Genomic DNA, 19,594 nt, shown 5'->3' with positions numbered 1-19,594 from the left:
TGCTAAAATAACTGAAGGCCACATTTCTCAAAAGTGGATGTTTTTGTTTTCTGCTTTTCCCTTCATCAATTCATTCCATGCTACTGAAACAGGCTGAATGGGGCTTAGTACCAGTGAGTTTAAATTGCTAAACAAGAGGCAAGTCTCATAATGTATTTTGAATATCTACAAGAAACATACAAAAAATTATAGCTGATTATGTTTTTCTCTATTCTTGATAATGTTCCAGTTGCTTCTGAAAGATATGTCTGCTTCCCCACCCTGGGAAGAGTAGTTCATGAATAACTGTCTTTAAAAATTAGAAAATATGTTATAGACTCACACCATGTTTCTTTTCAGAACAAACTAGCATGCTCACTTATTTTACCATTTATTTTAAAAAGCACAGGAATAGTGTTATATAATTATGCTTAGGCTTTTCATATTTCCAGTCTGGGATATCTAATGAAGAAGCATTCCAGTGTCTCAAGTTCTCTGTGTGTATGTGCCATCTCATCCTTCGATTTTTCCTGGGTTCTGATTTTGCATTTCTAATGAAGCTGAATTGACAAAGCGTGAAAATGGTCTAAAAGGAAAAACAAAGTGACCCTGCTTTCACTGTGCCAAGACTAATCAATATTCCAGAAGCTCAGCTCTCCCTTCTCTTCTGATGTGTTTTTATTTTTTTCAGAGTTGGGCTAAGAGTCTCCTCCCCTTTCCTTAAGTTACAGTGTTAGTAAATTTCTGTATTCCAAAGCATATGCAGATTGTTAGTTTTCTCTGTCTCCCGGTAGCTCAACTTCGCAGCTCTGTTGTATTTGCTGGGAAACCCCTACCTTCACTGACACCACCGTGGTCTTAGAGTACTGAAGATCTGAAAAGGTGAGCTGATCATTCTGCTTCGTGGTGTTTTGAGTATGGAGTCTTAATTTTTCACTGTCTTCCTTTGTATGTTACTTAATGTAATGATCTTTTTGGCTGTACCCATGTTCTGTCTTGAACTTAATGTAAGTTATAAAGGACAGATTAGCTGCATTAATCATCCTGAAAAGAAAAAACACTGCAAATGAATCTGTTTTTTTACAAAATACTGAAAATTAATTGTTCTGAAAAAAATCCTTTTTGCACACAGTAGTCGTGTCCAAGCTAGAATACTTATTAATTTAAATATCTAGCTCAGTCTAAAAATGTTTTCACTCTCTAAAGAAGGAAAGTACATATTATTCTGTCGAAATTCAGAGAGAATAGTGCACTAAGTGCCAATCTTCAAACATATGGTAAAAGCAGTGACCAATCCCATCAAAATAAATTTGTTACAACATGTTATTTACTCTAAAACATGCTGTTTGAAAACCTTGTGTATTTATATGTTAAGTGCTTCCTTAAAAAAGTATTTAGGTACTAGATTTATTAAAAGTATGATGTTAGAGTTGGACTGTATATAAACAGAGAGTGATTTCAGTGGAAGCAACTAACTAACAATTTATGAATTTCTATTTTCTTCATAAAAACATGCTGGTGTATTAAATAATACTTCAGAAAAAAGTCTGGAAAACATCTTTGTACAGATTCCATTATTAAATAAATTCATACCAAGAAGCCACAAAAAAAATAATTTTAAAATGAAAAATAATGTCCTAATGAAGGATTTTTAATATTAAAACATTTCAAGGTTGATTCAGTGTGTGATTTCTTAAACTCAGATTATAACTCCATAACTGATGTCAGACCAAGCTAAGCATTACATTGCAATGTGTATTTGTATCACAGTCTGAATCGACAAGTGAGATATAAATTCTGATGTTTTACAGATGTGCTCTGAATAATTTATAGACTTCAAAGATGAAGTTATCAACATAAAATTGTCAGAGAAAACTTCTAAATAGTGGTTGAGGGATAAATAAACTATTCCTGCTGTGTTTTGCCATGTGAAAAGGAGGAATTCAGTCAATGCATTCAACCATTTTAAAACATCTGAAATGCAGAATGTTTTAAACTTTCCAGTTCAAGCAAAATATTCTCTTCAATAGTTAATGCAAAGGTGAGCTAGATTTTTTTTCAGATAACATGAGCCTGCTAAACAGATGAAAAGCAAGGCTGACATAATTTTTAATACTATAGCACCTTATGCTTCTATAAATTGTACCAATTTTACATTAGTATAACTCTAGCAACTGCAAAAAAAAATTACTCCTGGGTTTTACAGCATGACAGCAAATTCAGATTAATTTCTGAAAATACAGGACATATATCTGATCAATCCATGATCTTAAATGTCTTTTCCAACCTAAACTATTTTATGATTCTATAATACTTTCAAAGAGTTCTTCTAACAGTCATTGAGGCTATTTATCAAAAAATGCAATCAACAACTTAGATATTGCAAAACATATAAATTTTACTGAAACAGAAAGATTATTTGCTTCCATGTAAACATATGGCTAATCATTCCTCTAAAACCTTACTGCGATATTTGATATTTCTTGTCGTACAGGTTTCTCCAGTACCTCCAACAGAAAAGGGTCTTCCACTTTTCTGAAGCAATATTGACAAAAGTTAATTGTAAGAGAAAACTTTCTGCAAGATAGATGACTAAAGGTAACAGAGAAGATCCAAAAACTGGAAGTAGGATGGAATGCTTTCAACAAGGAGTCCAGAAACATACACTTTTGGCAAAAAAAAAAATGCAGAGCATAACAAAGGATGATGTTAAAAGTTATTTATTGAGGAATGCCTTTGTGCTCTTCACCATTGTTGCTGTGATTCTTGGTGAGTAATTTGTTCAATAGGAATATTCTATTCTCCAATGCATTTGACAATGATGATTTGCCAGGGCAATTTGCATTAAAAATGAGATCTCAGATTCTTCTGCACTGATAAGAATGTTCTGGCTTTGACAGCTGCATGTTGAAGTTTTGGGAAGAGCTGTTTTAATTATTTTAGTATTCCTAAAGGAGAATTTTGGTGAAAGAAAACAGCTGGTTTATGGATTCTTCTCTTAAAGAATCAGGTACAATAACTGAATTGAATGTTCTCAATTAAATATTTTTCTACCAAAATCAGCTGCAGCAAAATGCTCAGGATATAACTTTTATTTACCTGATCCACCCAAAATTAACACCTTGCTATGACAAACAGAAGTCCTCAATGAATGAAATTAAAATTAAAGGGTGACATTTCTAAGCAAAGGTATATATTAGAGCCTCAATCTTTTGTTTTCCCTTGATAAATGCAAAACAATCAAACCTAAGTACAAGTTTATGTTCTCTCAGTTGCTCAATCTTACACATGCATTTTTCAGATGCAATTGCGGCAACAATGGAAATGCCACTTGTTCAAAGGACTGCAAGATAGCACCTGATTAAATGCCTTTTTAGAATGTATGGCAAGGAATCTAGAACACCAAACAGCATTTAGATTTGAAATGCACCAAAATGTTAATTTAAAATATAGCTACACATTTTGAATTTACATTAGAAAGAGAACCTTCTGAGAAAAACATACAAATTTTTAAACAAAATTTCCTTTATATAATTATGTGATCACTTTTGCTAATTTTCCTTTAAGTACAGATAACTCTTCTAAATGACACTAGAGGTTTCATGAAATACCATTCCTTACAGTGTGAGCAAATTTTACTGTACTATTTTAATTTTTATTTTCTAATTAGTTTAAAATATATAACTGTGAATCTGCTAATCAAAGCCCAAATGTTAGCACTTAAAGATAGGAGTATATATCCTACACCTATGTAGGCCCTAATATCCTTGATGATGCTGTTTCACATAAATCTGCTTACTGTTTCTACAATTTTTTTTAGGAATCTAAAATTTTAGGGCTTTACCATTATTGGTGCTTGATACCACATCTGCAGAGTTATTTTAAATTAAATTTAGGTTTGATGGTCTTTTTCTGAGAGACAATTATATTAATTTTCATGTGGGTAAAATAAAGTACTTTGTTAGTATAACAGAAATGTCATTCTCATATTTATCAACAGTGTTTGATAACAGGTGCTTTTAATTACTAAATAAAAATGTGTTCAGTGCAAACCCCTCATTAATATCAGGGTAAAAGGCATTTAGGCATTTTACCTACAATGGTCAGGAAAGGCAGAACAAACTAAGCAGGTTTTGAAACTATCCAACCTCAAAGGAATGCAATTCTTAGATTGTCACCTGTCTATACTGCACAAGACCAAAGCACTCTTGCAATTTTTTCACTGTCATCTAGCTCGTATGACTCCCATAAATTTGGCAATGTGAGAACTGTAGGCTGGACAAGTGTTTTTACTGTTATTGCATGTTCCAATTTAGCTTTAGATGACCAGCAGCAAACGTCTGACCGCAGCTCCACTACCACCTACAGCAATGGCAGAGTACCAGTAAGGCTGGAACACAAATTGGAGAACTGATGAAAATGTACAGCCTAGGATGAGCCTGCTGCTCAAATTCTGCTCATGAACCTATAGACATATCTGGTATAATATCTGGAAAAACATCTACTATGATGGAATATTCAAAATTTTCTCACATTTGTTATTTGTGGTGCAATTTTATAGTATATATATGATTAGAACAACAAATTCACACTTGGTAGCTCATAAAAAGGTAAAAACTTGGGGGGGTTGAGAGTTTTTTTCTGTTATGGAAATGGGGAAGAAGTAGGGAAGAGCTGGCTAAAGAGTTTGGAAAATACTCAGTGGTTGGACTGCATCTGTCTAGTTTGGCAAGGACTAAATTGTTATCTCTCAGTTGTTTGGAGATCTGTGGAAAATCAGATGGTGGGCTTGATCCCTTTCCTAGCAGACAGTAATCAACATTGTGAAATTAATCCACCAATTAGCACCACTGGCTGTCTCATCAGAGATGCTTGGATGTGAATGTAGGTGGAAACCAAACTATACTTAGGTCAGGGTCGAATCATTTACAAAAAATTATGATTAATACGCTCTGTAATCTGAACAGATGACATCAGTTTTTAGGGCTGTTGGTCCAGCAATTTTCATAAAGACTAAATTCAGGAAAAGCAAAATTTTAGCTTTAAAGAGTGCAACTTTTCTTCAGAAACATTTATTTCAGGCCTCTTGTCAAAGGACTGATGTGAAAAAGTCTATTTTAATAGAGATGTTCCAACTTCTTTGCTGAGCAGGATTGATGCTGGTAGAGGTTAAGTGGATAGGATCATACATCTTAGCCAAGTTTCAGGACTGTAGTTTATAACAGGCACTTGAGTTTGTCAGATGAGTTTGTGTCTGTAGAAACATGACATGCACTTTGTTATGAAGTGGGTAGCTGCAACAGTCATTTGTTTGTTTTTCATACTGATATTTTGCAAGCAGAGCAGAGATTTTCTGACATTCACATGATTAAAAGAAATATAGCTGTTTACCCTAACTTCTGTTGTTACCCTGATTCTGAACTGAATTCTAAATTGAATTCACTAGCTGATGCAATACAAAAGCAATTAGTCTTTAAAAATCTAATCATAAAGATGCCAGAAGTTAAAATTCATGTTGAGAATTGCTTATGCACTATTCTCTATTTCCCAAAAACCTCAAGAAAAGTCCTTCTGACTTCACATTTTGCATAGTTAGGGTCTGTCTAAACATCATCCTTATCATTGTTGTTGCTATTTTTAGTGAAATTTAAACTGCTTTCAAGCCCTTTGAGAAACTTTGAGAAAAGCATGATCAGTGAGTGATTTATAATAAAGTGTTTCAGATTCTGTTGGCACCCCTAGAAATATTAAATTAGTTTTTTGCAGTGGATCTTGCAAGAGCAAATAGACAAGAACAAATATGTGAGACAAATTTGGGAAGCTGACTGCTGGTGAATTCAGTGCCATGATGATCAGGAACAATTTAAGGTAGGCTAGGGGTCCTGGTGGCTCATGGAAAATCTGCAGGAAGTCTTACAAACTTTGAAGTGCTAGCCAAATTACTGGCAAAATCTCAGGTGCTGCCCTCTCTCCCAGGCTACTTAGATTCATCATCCTGTCCTCAAAATGCCTTCCTTTCAGATAGCCTGCTGAAGGAAGGGTATCTTCATTTTCTGCTACCTACCTCTCATTTTCCAAAAATGTCACAGGAGTCCAGACTACTCTGGCAGGACTCCTAAATGCCAACAATTCTCCTGTGGATTCTGAACTTGTACTGAAGGAAAGATTGAGACACATAGAGCTGCTGAGCAGAGATCCTGAGAAGCTGTTCACAGAGAAATACTGTTTTAATTGATGGGCTCAGAGAAGCAGAGGTTGTGGAGCAAGTACTATAAAAAGCAATTTCTGCATAGCTAAGAAGACATCATAGCTCAAAATTGTTAGCTAAAATCCTCTTTACATTGCCGAAGTTATATGCCACAGCTGTCTACTGGGACATTCAAGGGGGACAGAGATGGATCCAGTTCTGGTTTCTGTCTGGCTACCTGTCCACTGAAGGGAGTGCAGGATCTGGCTGTGTTATGGAACCCAGTCCTCTGTAATTGCAGGCAATCTCACAATAGATGTAAAATGTAGATAGGCCCATACAACTTCTGTTCTACAACAACAGCATGCACCATATATAGGAACCCAAAACTTTCCAACATCCTTATGATAAAAACAGCTAGTTAAAAGTACAGGAAGAAGACAGGAGAGATGAAGGCATTACCAATGTCCCTATGTCCCTGAAAAAGCAGAGAGTTAAATAAAGCTTGCAGATGCTCCTTCATAATACAGAAGGCAAAAAACCCCAATCCTCCACAACCTGAAATATATGAGCAGTGGAAAGCTGTGCAGAGTAGCAGATTCTCCTATCTCAACACACTGCTGGTCTGAACAATAAGTTAAAATGACTCCAAAGAGGTACAAGCCTGTGATACAGAGGTAGACAGAATCCTGGATAACACCCACAAAAAAGACAGTCTCTTGTCTATTGAAGCGACATCATTTATGCTACTGGCAGATCCTCTGTATCCACTGAAGACCAAGGCTGACATACCCAGAGAAGAGTATTTAACCCCATTACACAGTGACAATGAACTCCATGACAGTGCCTAAGGCAACCTTGGTAAAATTTGCATGAGAATAATGCATCACTATAGGGGAAACAGCTGTGTGAGGTGAGTCAAGGTGAGAAAATATGGTAAAACATAAAGAAATGCAATACCAGACAAAAGGTTAAGACATATACAAGAAAATCAAGACAGTTTAAGGACAGCTAGGGATAAATTATTCTATTTATGCTGAACACAGAGGCTGCCTCTGTCCCAATGCTCTCCTAAAGAACCTGCCCAGCACAACTGCTCTTTCTCACCAAGTGACAAAACCTTCCTAAGTAATATCTTGACAACATTGCTAAGCAAAACCTTAATTCTATTTGAGGTTAAAAAATATTTATAATTTAGGGAAAAAAAATTAAACAGACACTGTAAGGCCCAGAGAAAGTTAAAAACTCAAAGATGATCCTTTTCCAAAAGGAGAAAAAGTATAGAAATAGCAAGAACTTTAATTCTGCAATTAAGTACCCAGTAATGAAAGTCAAACTGTGAAATATAAACAGTATGCTAGTTTATTAGTTACTTTCAAAATAAAATAATGTTAATTTATTATCACAGTCTTAATTTCTTATTGTATACTCTCGTGTTACTGAAATGAAACAGCAGTGGTTGTTGAACTGCCATATCTGGCATAGAGTAAGAACAATATAGTTGGCTACTTTGTGAATCACAATTGTGCATTCTGGAGACAGTACCTGTGCATATATACACAGTAAAGGTACAAAATGTGCTAAATACAACCTTACAACCTTCTTATTTGCTCTAAGCTGTCAAACCAGTGAACTTGCAAAGTGGTGCTGAAAAGTAACATTTCTGAGTGGTCAAAAACAATTCAGAGAAACTTACATTCACTGCACTCTTCATACAGGTGAAAATTTAGGCACTAATGAGCTTCTCAGAACTCTCTCTATAAATTCAATTTCAATTAATTTATGTAATAACACTTCTTACAAAGCAGATTTCAAGGGTATCCTGAGTGGAATGCAGTATATGCTATTGCATTAAATATTTAGGATCTTTACGTGGTTCCTAAGAGATTTTACAAGAAATTTCCTTGAATGCTAGTAGAATATAAGTCTCCGAGGCGTGCTACTCCGGCAGAGGTGTTCCGGAGCAGAGGATCACGCCGAGGGACCATGGGGAGCTTTCCGTGAACCGGCAAAACCGAGAAGCCAGGGCAGAAGGAGGAGAGTCTCCCAGCGCTCCCCCCCCCGCCCCAGCGGGAAGCGTTGAGACCCTGACGAGCGGCAGCTCTGACTCAGCGTAGGCGGGGCCAGGAGTGGAGGCAGCCAAACCTCCACGCGTACAAAAGCAGCCCCCAGGGAGCACGAGTCATCAGGAGTGTTGCGTGGTGAACGGTAGTTCCCGCAGGGAGAGCATCATTCACTTAACGGCTCAAAGAGGTGAGCTCCAGTAGTGGTCATTGCCACCCCAGAAGAAACCTAGCCATGGTTTCCACTCGGCCAAAAGCCAGCGCCAGAAAGCATGTGGTGACCCTGATGGAGCTCACATGTGAACATGCAGCTGCCCAGGTCACGGGCTGCTGGGAGTGCCTGAGCCTGTCACTGCTACTGGAGGACAGCAGAGATAACACCTGTGTGAGGTGGGACCAGGTAGATGATCAGCTCAGCCTGCTGGCAGAGCTCAAAGAGGAAGCGGAAAGGTTAAGGAGTATCAGAGAGTGTGAGAGGGAGATAGACTGGTGGAGCCACCCTCTACCAACACTGAGACAAATGCACTGGATGGACACATCACGAGAAGCAGAGGCTCCCCTACCTACTTGTTGTGGTTTAACCCTGGCTGGCAACCAAGTACCACACAGCTGCTTGCTCACTCCCCCTCACCCAGAGGGATGGGGAGGAGAATTGAAAAGGAATGTAAAACTCAAGAGTTGAGATAAGAACAAGTTCATAGGTAAAGCAAAAGCCACGCATGCAAGCAAAGAATTAATTCACTACTTCCCATGGGCAGGCAGGTGTTCAGCCATCCCCAGGAAAGCAGGGCTCCATCACGCGTAACGGTTACTTGGGAAGACAAATGCCATAATGCCAAATGTCCCCCCCTTCCTTCTTCTTCCCCCAGTTTATATACTCAGCACGACATCCCATGGTATGGAATACCTCTTTGGATAGTTTGGGTCACCTGTCCTGGCTGTGTCCCCTCCCAATGTCCTGTGACCCCCCAGCCCTCTTGCTGGTAGGGCCCAAGGAACCGAAATGTCCTTGATTTGCTATAAATGTTACCCAGCAACAACTAAAAACATCAGTGTCCCATCAACATTGTTCTCACATCATAGCCAAAACACAGCACTGCACCAGCTACTAAGAAGAAAATTAACTACCCAGCTGAAACCAGGACACCAGGCAGATGGAGGGGACCTAAAGTGATGGGGAGGAATGGAAGCAGGTCCATGCTAGAGGCAACAGTCGAACCACTCCCCAGCCTATTTCACCTTCCCAGGTATCCCTATACATTAGATATATGGCTCTGAAACCTGAAAGCTAGGAAAACGATGATGTGGAAGAAAGCCCATCCAGCTTGGAGGAGTTGCCTAGGGAGAGTTGGTCAACCCCGTACATCACAACCAGCTCTGCTAGGAAGAAAAGGTGATTGTAATCAGCAACTCCACTCTGAGAGGAACGGAGGGCCTGATATGCTGACCAGACCCAACTCATAGGGAAGTCTGCTGCCTCCCTGGGGCCCAGGTAAGGGATGTTACTAGAAAACTCCATTGTCTGGTACAGACCTCTGATTACTACCCATTACTGGTCTTCCAAGTAGACAATGATGAAGTCCAAACGAAAAGAAGTCTAAAGGCAATCAAGACTACTTGAGAGATCAGGAGCTCAAGTAGTGTTTTCTTCTATACTGCCACTTGCAAGGAATGATGGGGCATGCAATTAGAAGTTCACACAGATCAATACTTTGCTCTGGGTATAAAAGGCTAAATTTTGGGGGGTTTGATCATGGATCAGTTTATACGGCACCAGGCCTGCTGGCAACAGATGGGTTTCAGGTGTCTCAAAGTGAGAAAAGGATCCTAGGTCAAAAGTTAGCAGGGCTCATTGAGAGAGTTTTAAACTAGATTCAAAGGGGGAAGGGGATAAAACCAAGCTTGTTAGAGATGAGCCTGGGGGTGTCATGCCAGGGTTGGAGGTGAGATCGAAAGCACAGGTGAAGTGCATCTATGCCAATGCCTGAAGCATGGGCAACAAACAGGAGCTGGAAGCCATCGTGCAGCAGGAAGACTATGACATAATTGCCATCGCTGAAACATAGTGGGATAACTCACATGATTGGAGTGCTGCAATGGATGGCTACAAAGTCTTCAGAAGGGATAGGCAAGGAAGGAGAGGCAGTGGGGTAGCCCTGTGTGTCAGGGAGTGTTTCACCTGCCTAGAGCCGAATGATGGTGACAACAGGGTTGAGTGTTTATGGGTGAGAATCAGGGAGAGGGCCAACAAGGCAGACATCCTGGTGGGAGTCTGTTATAGACCACCCAACCAGGATGAAGAGGCAGATGAAACATTCTACAAGCAGCTGGGAGAAGTCTTGCGTTCTCTAGCGCTTGTTCTCATGAAGGACTTCAACCTACTGAATCTCAGCTGGAAATACAACACAATGGAGAAGAAACAGTCTAGGAGGTTCCTGGAGTGTGTGGAAGGTAACTTCCTGACACAGCTGGTCAGTGAGCCAACCAGGGGAGATGCCCCACTAGACCTGCTGGTTACAAACAGAGAAGGACTGATGGGTGATGTGGTGGTCAGAGGATGTCTTGGGCATAGTGATCGGAGAAGTAAGGAGGGGGGTCAGCAGAACTGTTACCTTGGACTTCCAGAGGGCAGATTTTGGCCTGTTTAAGAGCCTGGTTGACAGAGTCCCTTGGGAGACAGTCCTGAAGGGCCAAGGGGTCCAGGAAGGCTCAAGATTCTTCAAGAAGGTACTCTTAAAGGTGCAGGAGCAGGATGTTCCCATGTACCAAAAGACGAGCCAGTGGGGGAGAAGACTGGCTTGGCTGAACAGAGAGGGTTTGCTGAAACTCAGGGGAAAAAAGGAGAGTTTACCACCTTTGGAAGAAGGGGCAGGCAACTCCGGAGGACCATAAGGATGTCTCGAGGCTATGCAGAGTGAAGATTAGAGAGGTTCAAAGCCCAGCTAGAACTCAGGCTGGCCACTGCCATAAAAGATAGCAGTCAGCACACCTTTTAGGAAACATGCAGTGTCTTTTATACAAAATAGTAACAAGAAAAAGCATCACACTGAAATAGTTGATTGGTCACTTGTATAAAAGCTCATTTGCACATGTTCTAATTTTTGTCTAGCTTATTGTACTAAGGTGGTCCTACATTTACATATAAAATCTCCTCCTAGAGGTGTGTTTTTTAGTATTATAATTGCCTAAGGTAACTAGAAGTTATATCTTTATCCTATCAGCTACTACTAAGTTATTGCTTAACCTTATATCCTATGATTTTATGATTCTGTATATTTCCTGAAATCAAATTCACTAAAATTCAAATTCACTGCCATAAAAGGTAGCAAAAAAAAAGTTTTTACAAATAAATTAGAAACAAAAGGAGGGCCAAGGATAATCTGCATCCTTTATTGGATGCGGCGGGGAACATTGCCACAAAGGATGAGGAAAAGGCTGAGGGACTTAATGCTTCCTTTGCCTCAGTCTTTAAGATCTTCCAGGCCAGCTTCCCTCTGGGTACTCAGTCCCTTGAGCTGGAAGACAGGGAGGAGGAGGAGCAGAATGAAGTCTCCACAGTCCAGGAGGAAACGGTTAGCGACCTGCTGCTCCACTTAGACATGCACAAGTCTATGGGGCTGGATGGGATCCACCCGAGGGTACTGAGGGAGCTGGCAGAGGAGCTTGCCAAGCCACTCTCCATCATTTATCAACGGTCCTGGCAAACTGGGGAGGTCCCAGCAGACTGGAGGTTAGCCAATGTGATGCCCATCTACAAGAAGGGCAGGAAGGAGGATCCGGGGAACTACAGGCCCATCAGCCTGACCTCAGTGCTGGGGAAGGTTATGGAGCAGATCATCCTGAGTGCCATCACGTGGCACGTGCAGGACAACTAAGGGATCAGGCCCAGACAGCATGGGTTTATGAAAGGCAGGTCCTGCTTGACAAACCTGATCTCCTTCCACCACAAGATGACCCGCCTAGTGGATGAGGGAAAGGCTGTGGATGTTGTCTACCCGGACCTTAGTAAAGCCTTTGACACCATTTTCCACAGCGTTCTCCTGGAGAAACTGGCTGCTCATGGCTTGGACGAGTGTACTCTACACTGGGTAAAAAGCTGGATGGATGGCCAAAGAGTTGTGGTGAATGGAGTTAAATCCAGTTGGTGGCCAGTCACAAGTGGTGTTCCCCATGGCTCAGTATTGGGGCCAGTCCTGTTTAATATTTTTATCAACAATCTGGACAAGGGGATTGAGTGCACCCTCAGGAAGTTTGGAGATGACACCAAGTTGTCTGGGAGCGTTGATCTGCTTGAGGGTAGGAAGGCTCTGCAAGGGTATCTGGGCAGATTGGACTGATGAGCTGAGGCTAATTGTGAGGTTCAACAGGGAGAAGTGCTGGGTCCTGTACTTGGGTCACAACAACTCCACACAGCAACACTATAGGCTTGTGGACGAGTGGCTGGAAAACTTCCTGGCAGAACAGGACCTGGGGGTATTGGTCAACAGCCAGCTGAATATGAGCTAGCAGTGTGCCCAGGTGGCCAAGAAGGCCAACAGCATCCTGGCTTGTATCCAAAACAGTGTGGCCAGCAGGACTAGGGAAGTGATTTTCCCCCTGTACTCAGCACTGGTGAGGCCTCACCTCAAATACTGTGTTCAGTTTTGGGCCCCTCACTTCAAGAGGGATGTAGAGGTACTAGAGGATGTCCAAAGAAGAGCAACAAAGGCTGCTGAAGTGTCTAGAGAGCAAGTCTTACAAGGAGTGGCTGAGGGAACTGGTGTTGTTTAGCCTGGAGGAAAGGAGGCTCAGGGGAGACCTTATTGCTCTCTACAGCTACCTGAAAGGAGGTTGTAGCAAGGTGGGTGTCAGTCTCTTCTCCCAGATAACAAGTGATAAGATGACAGGAATCAGAATGGTTTGTGTTGGAACGGACCTTAAAGATCATCCATTTCCAACCCCCCTGCCATGGGCACGGACACCTTCCACTAGACCAGGTTGCTCAAAGCCCCATCCAACCTGGCCTTGAACACTGCCAGGGATGGGGCATCCACAACTTCTCTGGGCAACCTGTGCCAGTGTCTCACCACCCTCACAGTAAAGAATTTCTTCCTAATAGCTAATCTATATCTACCCTCTTTCAGCTTAAAGCCATTACCCCTTGCCCTGTCAGTACATACCCTTGTAAAAAATCCCTCTCCAGCTTTCTTATAGGCCCCCTTTAAGTACTGGAAGGCTGCTATAAGGTCTCCCCTGAGCCCTCTCTTCTCCAGGCTGAAGGAGTTCAACTCTCTCAGCCTGTCTTCATAGGAGAGGTGTTCCATCCTTCTGATCATCTTCGTGATCCTCCTCTGGACTCGCTCCAACATGTCCATGTCCTTACGTTGGGGGCCCCAGAGCTGAACGCAGTACTCCAGGTGGGGTCTCATGAGAACAGAGGGGGAGAATCACCTCCCTCAACCTGCTGGCCATGCTTCTTTTGATGCAGCAAAAGATATGGTTGGCTTTCTGGGCTGCAAGGACACGTTGTCAGGCCATGTTGAGCTTTTTGTCCACCAGCACCCCCAAGTCCTTCTCCTCAGGGCTGTTCTCAATCTATTCTCTGCCCAGCCTGTATTTGTGCTTGGGATTGCCCTGATCCATGTGCAGGAAATGGCCTCAAGTTGCACCAGGGGAGGTTTAGATTGATTATTAGGAAAAAATTTCTTCACCAAAAGGGTTATCAAGCATTGCAACAGGCTGTCCAGGGAAGTGGTTGAGTCACCATCCCTGGAGGTATTTAAAAGAGTGGCATTTAGGGATGTGATTTAGTGGTGGACTTGGCAGTGTCAGGTTTACAGTTGGACTCGATGAACTTAAAGGTCTTTTCCAACCTAAATGATTCTATGATTCTATAAGATTTTTTTTATGATGAGGGTGGTGGAACGCTGGAACAGGTTGCCCAGAGAATTGGTAGATGCCCCATCCCTGGAAACATTCAAGGTCAGGTTGGTCAGGGCTCTGAGCAACCTGATCTAGTTGAAGATGTACCTGCTCGTTGCAGGGGGGGTTGGACTAGATGATCTTTAAAGGTCCCTTCCTACCCCAAATATTCTATGATTCTATTAATTTTTGCCCTTATAGCATAGCATAAAGACTAGTTCTTATAGCAGCCTCAGAAACCCTTACTAACATCAGTGAGGCTTTATACTAGTGCAGAGATTAATCCATGTGGAAATAATTGCAGGACTGAACTAAGTAAGAAAATGGTCTAGGTCTATTTGCTTGTTATCCAGTTGTCAAAATGTAGTGCTCATTAGGTGCAGAAACAAAGGGTCCCTATGGATTCTTTATATCTGAGAAATGTGTTTCCCATGTAAAAAGAAAATAATCAGTAACACTGCAGTGGGATTTAAAATCTTACTGAAAAGAAGGGGACTCTAAGGCAGATCTTTTAATCAGTAATAATTCAACGGCCCTTACTCTATGCTGTTTATGATCTACTTTTACCTAAAAAAATCATTTATGCAAAATGCACTTTGACTACCTGAATCCATAAAACATGAATGAGACTAAAACAAATGCCTTCTAGTCCCACTACTCTCTTCCATATCGTGAAATCCATGCTTTCTTCCAATTGTGCTCTAAGCACTTTTCTCCCATTCTGTAATACTGAGATTTTCTGTCCTACACAAGACGCTTCTGGGCTCCTCTAACTTAACCAACCTGATGAAGTCCCTAACAGCATGATCAGACAGACAGGGAACACTGAAATCATTTATAGATGTTTCTTTACATCAGCAGATGGAAATAAGCTAGTGTAGGAGGCATAACAGCATATTTTAGCTAGTAAAATTTGGCATGAAGATATTATCTGTTGTATGAATGTACCAATCTAAAATCTGATTTTTTTTAAAAAAAAAGAAAAAATACAAAGTGATTAAGAACTGGAACTAGCAATTTTCACGTGTTCAATATTATGGCATTTTCAGGACATACCCAAGTTCTAACAAGCTCTAGAAGTGAGCTTAAGTACACTTCTGACTAACATCAATGAGGATGCAGTTTCATGAAAAGTTTTAGGAACTCTAAGTCTGTCTATCTGCCAAGAAGGTCAGTCCAACTCTTCTCCAAGGCACATTTCTACCTATTCCCTTGTGAAGGTACCAAAACTTGTGCAGTCATACAAACAAATTACCTCAGGGAATTGACCTGGCCAAAAAATAGCCCAGTAAAATAAGTTGTTTTTGCAGTAAGATCAATTATCTGATCCAACTTTCTCTACAGCCACAATTAGCACAAATGCCAGTACTAGGCAGTGGGCAAGAACATAGAGTCAAGAGTGGGAAAGAGGGATAGTTGAGTGTCACCATCTGTATGGTTAAGCAGTGTTCCAGATACAGCCATGTGTTGCCTGGCTGGATATAAAAGACCTACATCAGATAGGCACCAAATCATTTAACACTCAGTAAATTGTAACTAGTATTAGTTAACCAAATAATTAACCAAATAAGCAAATAAAGCAGTTGGTGCCAAGTACAGCACAAAATCTGAGAAGTTCTAGCTGAGAAGTTTGGGTTGCCGCACATATCAGCCCATCTATGTCTCCCATTTGTAAATTTATCTCAAGCACCATCTGTTCCAGCAAGCTAAATGGATTCAGGCACTACCTTACCCCACTCCCTCAGGCATTGAAACCCACCACTTAATCCAGTAAAACCTTCCAACCCCATTAGCTGCTTTCTGAAGGTAGGCGTGTGTAAAGCTACTTCTCTCCTGATGCTGTTTTACTGTGTAAAGGCCTAACCACAAGGGGATTCTCAAGTAAATATCTCCTGGTTATCTCATCCAACCTGAAGCACATCTATAGGATCGGGCCCCACAGAGAAAACAGGCATGGACAAGACTTCTGAAGGTTGGTGGCTAGCATGTATATGCATTGCATATATGATTACACTCAAAATCCTAGAAGTCAAAGCACTCAGCTGCAGTAGCACGGACTGTTTTCTTTTCATTAAAGCTCAGGATGTACCTTTTACATTAATCCAGATTTTAAAAAATAGCAAGAGAAATAACCTGAATCTGTTAAAGTAAAAAGTAATTTACTGGCTTCAGTAGGACTACTCACATAGGTAGTTGATACTTGAGTGCAATCTGGGGCATAGTAAAAACTGCATGTTATAATCAAATACATCAAGTAAGTACTATACAGATAATCATGCTCAGATGTTACTACTACTTTAGAAGAGTAAGTCATATCTTTTCCCTTTCTTCAGGTATAATCCTTGGATTTTCTCTCCGATCATATAAAATGAGCTATCGGGAAGTCAAGTACTTTTCATTTCCAGGAGAACTACTCATGAGAATGCTGCAAATGCTGGTCCTGCCACTAATTGTATCGAGTTTAGTCACAGGTAAAAAAAGAAACAGTTTCTTTGTTCTGAAGTTTTCTTTTAAATAATTTGATAAAGATGCACATATCAATTCATTACAAAAATAACATTTCATGTGTTAGAACAGAAGTGTCATAAGCTGCAGAAAGAGATACCACTGCTATTGCTGTTTTAGAGACAATATAACAAAAGGTTTGAATTAATATAAACAAAAGCAAAAAGATACTTTTCCCCATTTTTGCATTCAAACAATGCCCTTCTTTTTGATGTTTTTTTTTCATTTAAATTCTTTGGAGCACTTTATCCTTTTTAATGCCCCCTTTTTTGTAACAATCATTTACATTATTATATAAATGTTTTTGGTAAAGAGAAATGTTATCTATCTATGAGATTTGTCTTATCATACAAATGCCTCACGATATTAAGTGGATTATTCTTAGAGTTTCCCTTTGAAGTAGAGACATTTATTTTCAAGGTGAATAACAAAATTTTAAGCTTCCTTAGTCAGGCAGGGAATAATCACAGAAAACTCAATGCAATTCACAAATGACAGATTTAATTATTTTTTAAAAAAATCCTTAAATACAACAGGAATTTTTTCAATGTATTACAAGAAATTTCCCATTTTATTGCTAAAAATTCTGGAAAAACTGTTTTCTACACTGAACAATACCTCATTTAGCACACAAATGGTTTTTAAAAAAAGAATGGTCTTACGTATTTGCTACAAAACTGATACTCAAGTAAATATACAGGTATTATTCCATATCTAAATAACAAGCTATAACATTTACAGGTATACTACTGTGCAATTTTATAGACACTACTGTTTTGGGGTGGGTTTTTTTACACATTATAGGATAATTCATTGGATAAAAGTCTTATGCTTAAGTCAGTCTTAAGACCACTCTTGGCATCCATGATCAAATCTCTTATTTCCTGTATTTTGTTTGGCAAAGCTGTAACCAGAAGATTCCTCTAGGGTCTTGCATGCTGGTAATATTACTCTTTTGGACTGTAAATGATCTGAATAAATATTCTTGCTGTTTGCAGGCATAACAGTGTCTCCTAGATATGATGTTCTGGGTTTCCATTTGTATTTATGTGAGTGTGCTCAATATAACAATATCAGAACATATGATCTCCAAGGCATTAGAAATAGTCTAGGCATGATTAGAATCCTTCACAATTTTTTTTAATATCAAAGAAATTAGAATAATTAAAATGAAGTAATAATTATAGAAGCTATGAGCTGTTATGTAAGTGACATAAATTGAGAAACTGAAGAGTAAACAGTTCTGACTGTTACTCACACACTCAGGAAAATAAAGTATAAAAGGTGAAGTCAACCCAGTGACATTTCTCTATAGCCTGTTTTGGTACTTTCACAAAAGAAACAATGCAGTTTTTACAAAAAAGTTTTTTGCATTTTTACAAATGCAGTTTTTTACAAAAAAGTTTTTACAAATAAATTAGAAACAAAAGGAGGGCCAAGGATAATCTGCATCCTTTATTGGATGCGGCGGGGAACATTGCCACAAAGGATGAGGAAAAGGCTGAGGGACTTAATGCTTCCTTTGCCTCAGTCTTTAAGATCTTCCAGGCCAGCTTCCCTCTGGGTACTCAGTCCCTTGAGCTGGAAGACAGGGAGGAGGAGGAGCAGAATGAAGTCTCCACAGTCCAGGAGGAAACGGTTAGCGACCTGCTGCTCCACTTAGACATGCACAAGTCTATGGGGCTGGATGGGATCCACCCGAGGGTACTGAGGGAGCTGGCAGAGGAGCTTGCCAAGCCACTCTCCATCATTTATCAACGGTCCTGGCAAACTGGGGAGGTCCCAGCAGACTGGAGGTTAGCCAATGTGATGCCCATCTACAAGAAGGGCAGGAAGGAGGATCCGGGGAACTACAGGCCCATCAGCCTGACCTCAGTGCTGGGGAAGGTTATGGAGCAGATCATCCTGAGTGCCATCACGTGACACGTGCAGGACAACTAAGGGATCAGGCCCAGACAGCATGGGTTTATGAAAGGCAGGTCCTGCTTGACAAACCTGATCTCCTTCCACCACAAGATGACCCGCCTAGTGGATGAGGGAAAGGCTGTGGATGTTGTCTACCCAGACCTTAGTAAAGCCTTTGACACCATTTTCCATAGCGTTCTCCTGGAGAAACTGGCTGCTCATGGCTTGGACGAGTGTACTCTACACTGGGTAAAAAGCTGGATGGATGGCTGAGCCCAAAGAGTGGTAGTAAATGGAGTTACATCCAGCTGGCAACCAGGTACCCTGTCCTTGGCACTGGTGTGGCTGCACCTTGAATACTGTATTCTGTTTTGGGCACCTCACTACGAGAAAGACATTGAGGTACTGGAGCGTGTCCAATGAAGGGCAACGAAGCTGGTGAAGTGTCTAGAGAACAATTCTTAGCAGGAGTGGCTGAGGGAACTGGGGTTGTTTAGTCTGGAGGAGACTCAGGGAAGACCTTATTGCTCTCTACAACTACCTGAAAGGAGGTTGTATGCAGGTGGGGGTAGGTCTCTTCTCCCAGATAATAAGCAATAGGACAAGAGGACACAGCCTCAAATTATGCCAGGGGAGGTTTAGATTGGATATTAGGAAAAATGTCTTCACTGAAAGGGTGGCCAAGCATTGGAACAGGCTGCCTAGGGAGGTGGTGGAATCACCATCCCTGGAGGTGTTTAAAAAATGTGTAGATGTGGTGCTTAGGGACATGGCTTATTGATGGGCTTGGCAGTCCTGGGTTAACAGTTGGACTTGATGATCTCAAAATTCTTTTCCAACCTAAATGATTCTATGATTTTATGATTCTATATATTTCCTGAAATCAAATTCACTAAAATTATTCATGACCAGTCTTTATATATAGCATAGTTGGAACATAACATTTGTGTCAAGTATTAAAGCTAGAGAAATATTCTAAGGGTTATTTGCAAATATTTTGTACAATTCTGCTTATAGCTCAGTTTAACATACATGCTTCATCTCCTTTCCCAAA

At 40.5% G+C, this 19,594-nt stretch overlaps 1 protein-coding gene across 1 annotated transcript in view; it reads left to right on the top strand.

Annotated features, from left to right (window-relative positions):
- The first annotated feature begins 613 nt into the window (after positions 1 to 613).
- LOC121080399 (excitatory amino acid transporter 1-like) overlaps positions 614 to 19,594 on the top strand; it is an 82,013-nt gene continuing 63,032 nt past the window's right edge. Inside the window, exons 1-3 of the mRNA XM_040578415.1 lie at positions 614 to 861; positions 2,474 to 2,748; positions 16,464 to 16,601. Coding sequence (XP_040434349.1) covers positions 2,568 to 2,748; positions 16,464 to 16,601 — 319 coding nt within the window. The 5' untranslated portion in view covers positions 614 to 861; positions 2,474 to 2,567. The remainder of the gene's footprint in view (positions 862 to 2,473; positions 2,749 to 16,463; positions 16,602 to 19,594) is intronic.

Source organism: Falco naumanni, chromosome W (genome assembly GCF_017639655.2).
Source record: "Falco naumanni isolate bFalNau1 chromosome W, bFalNau1.pat, whole genome shotgun sequence".
NCBI lineage: Eukaryota > Metazoa > Chordata > Aves > Falconiformes > Falconidae > Falco > Falco naumanni.
This window is presented reverse-complemented; position numbering and strand designations above follow the sequence as displayed.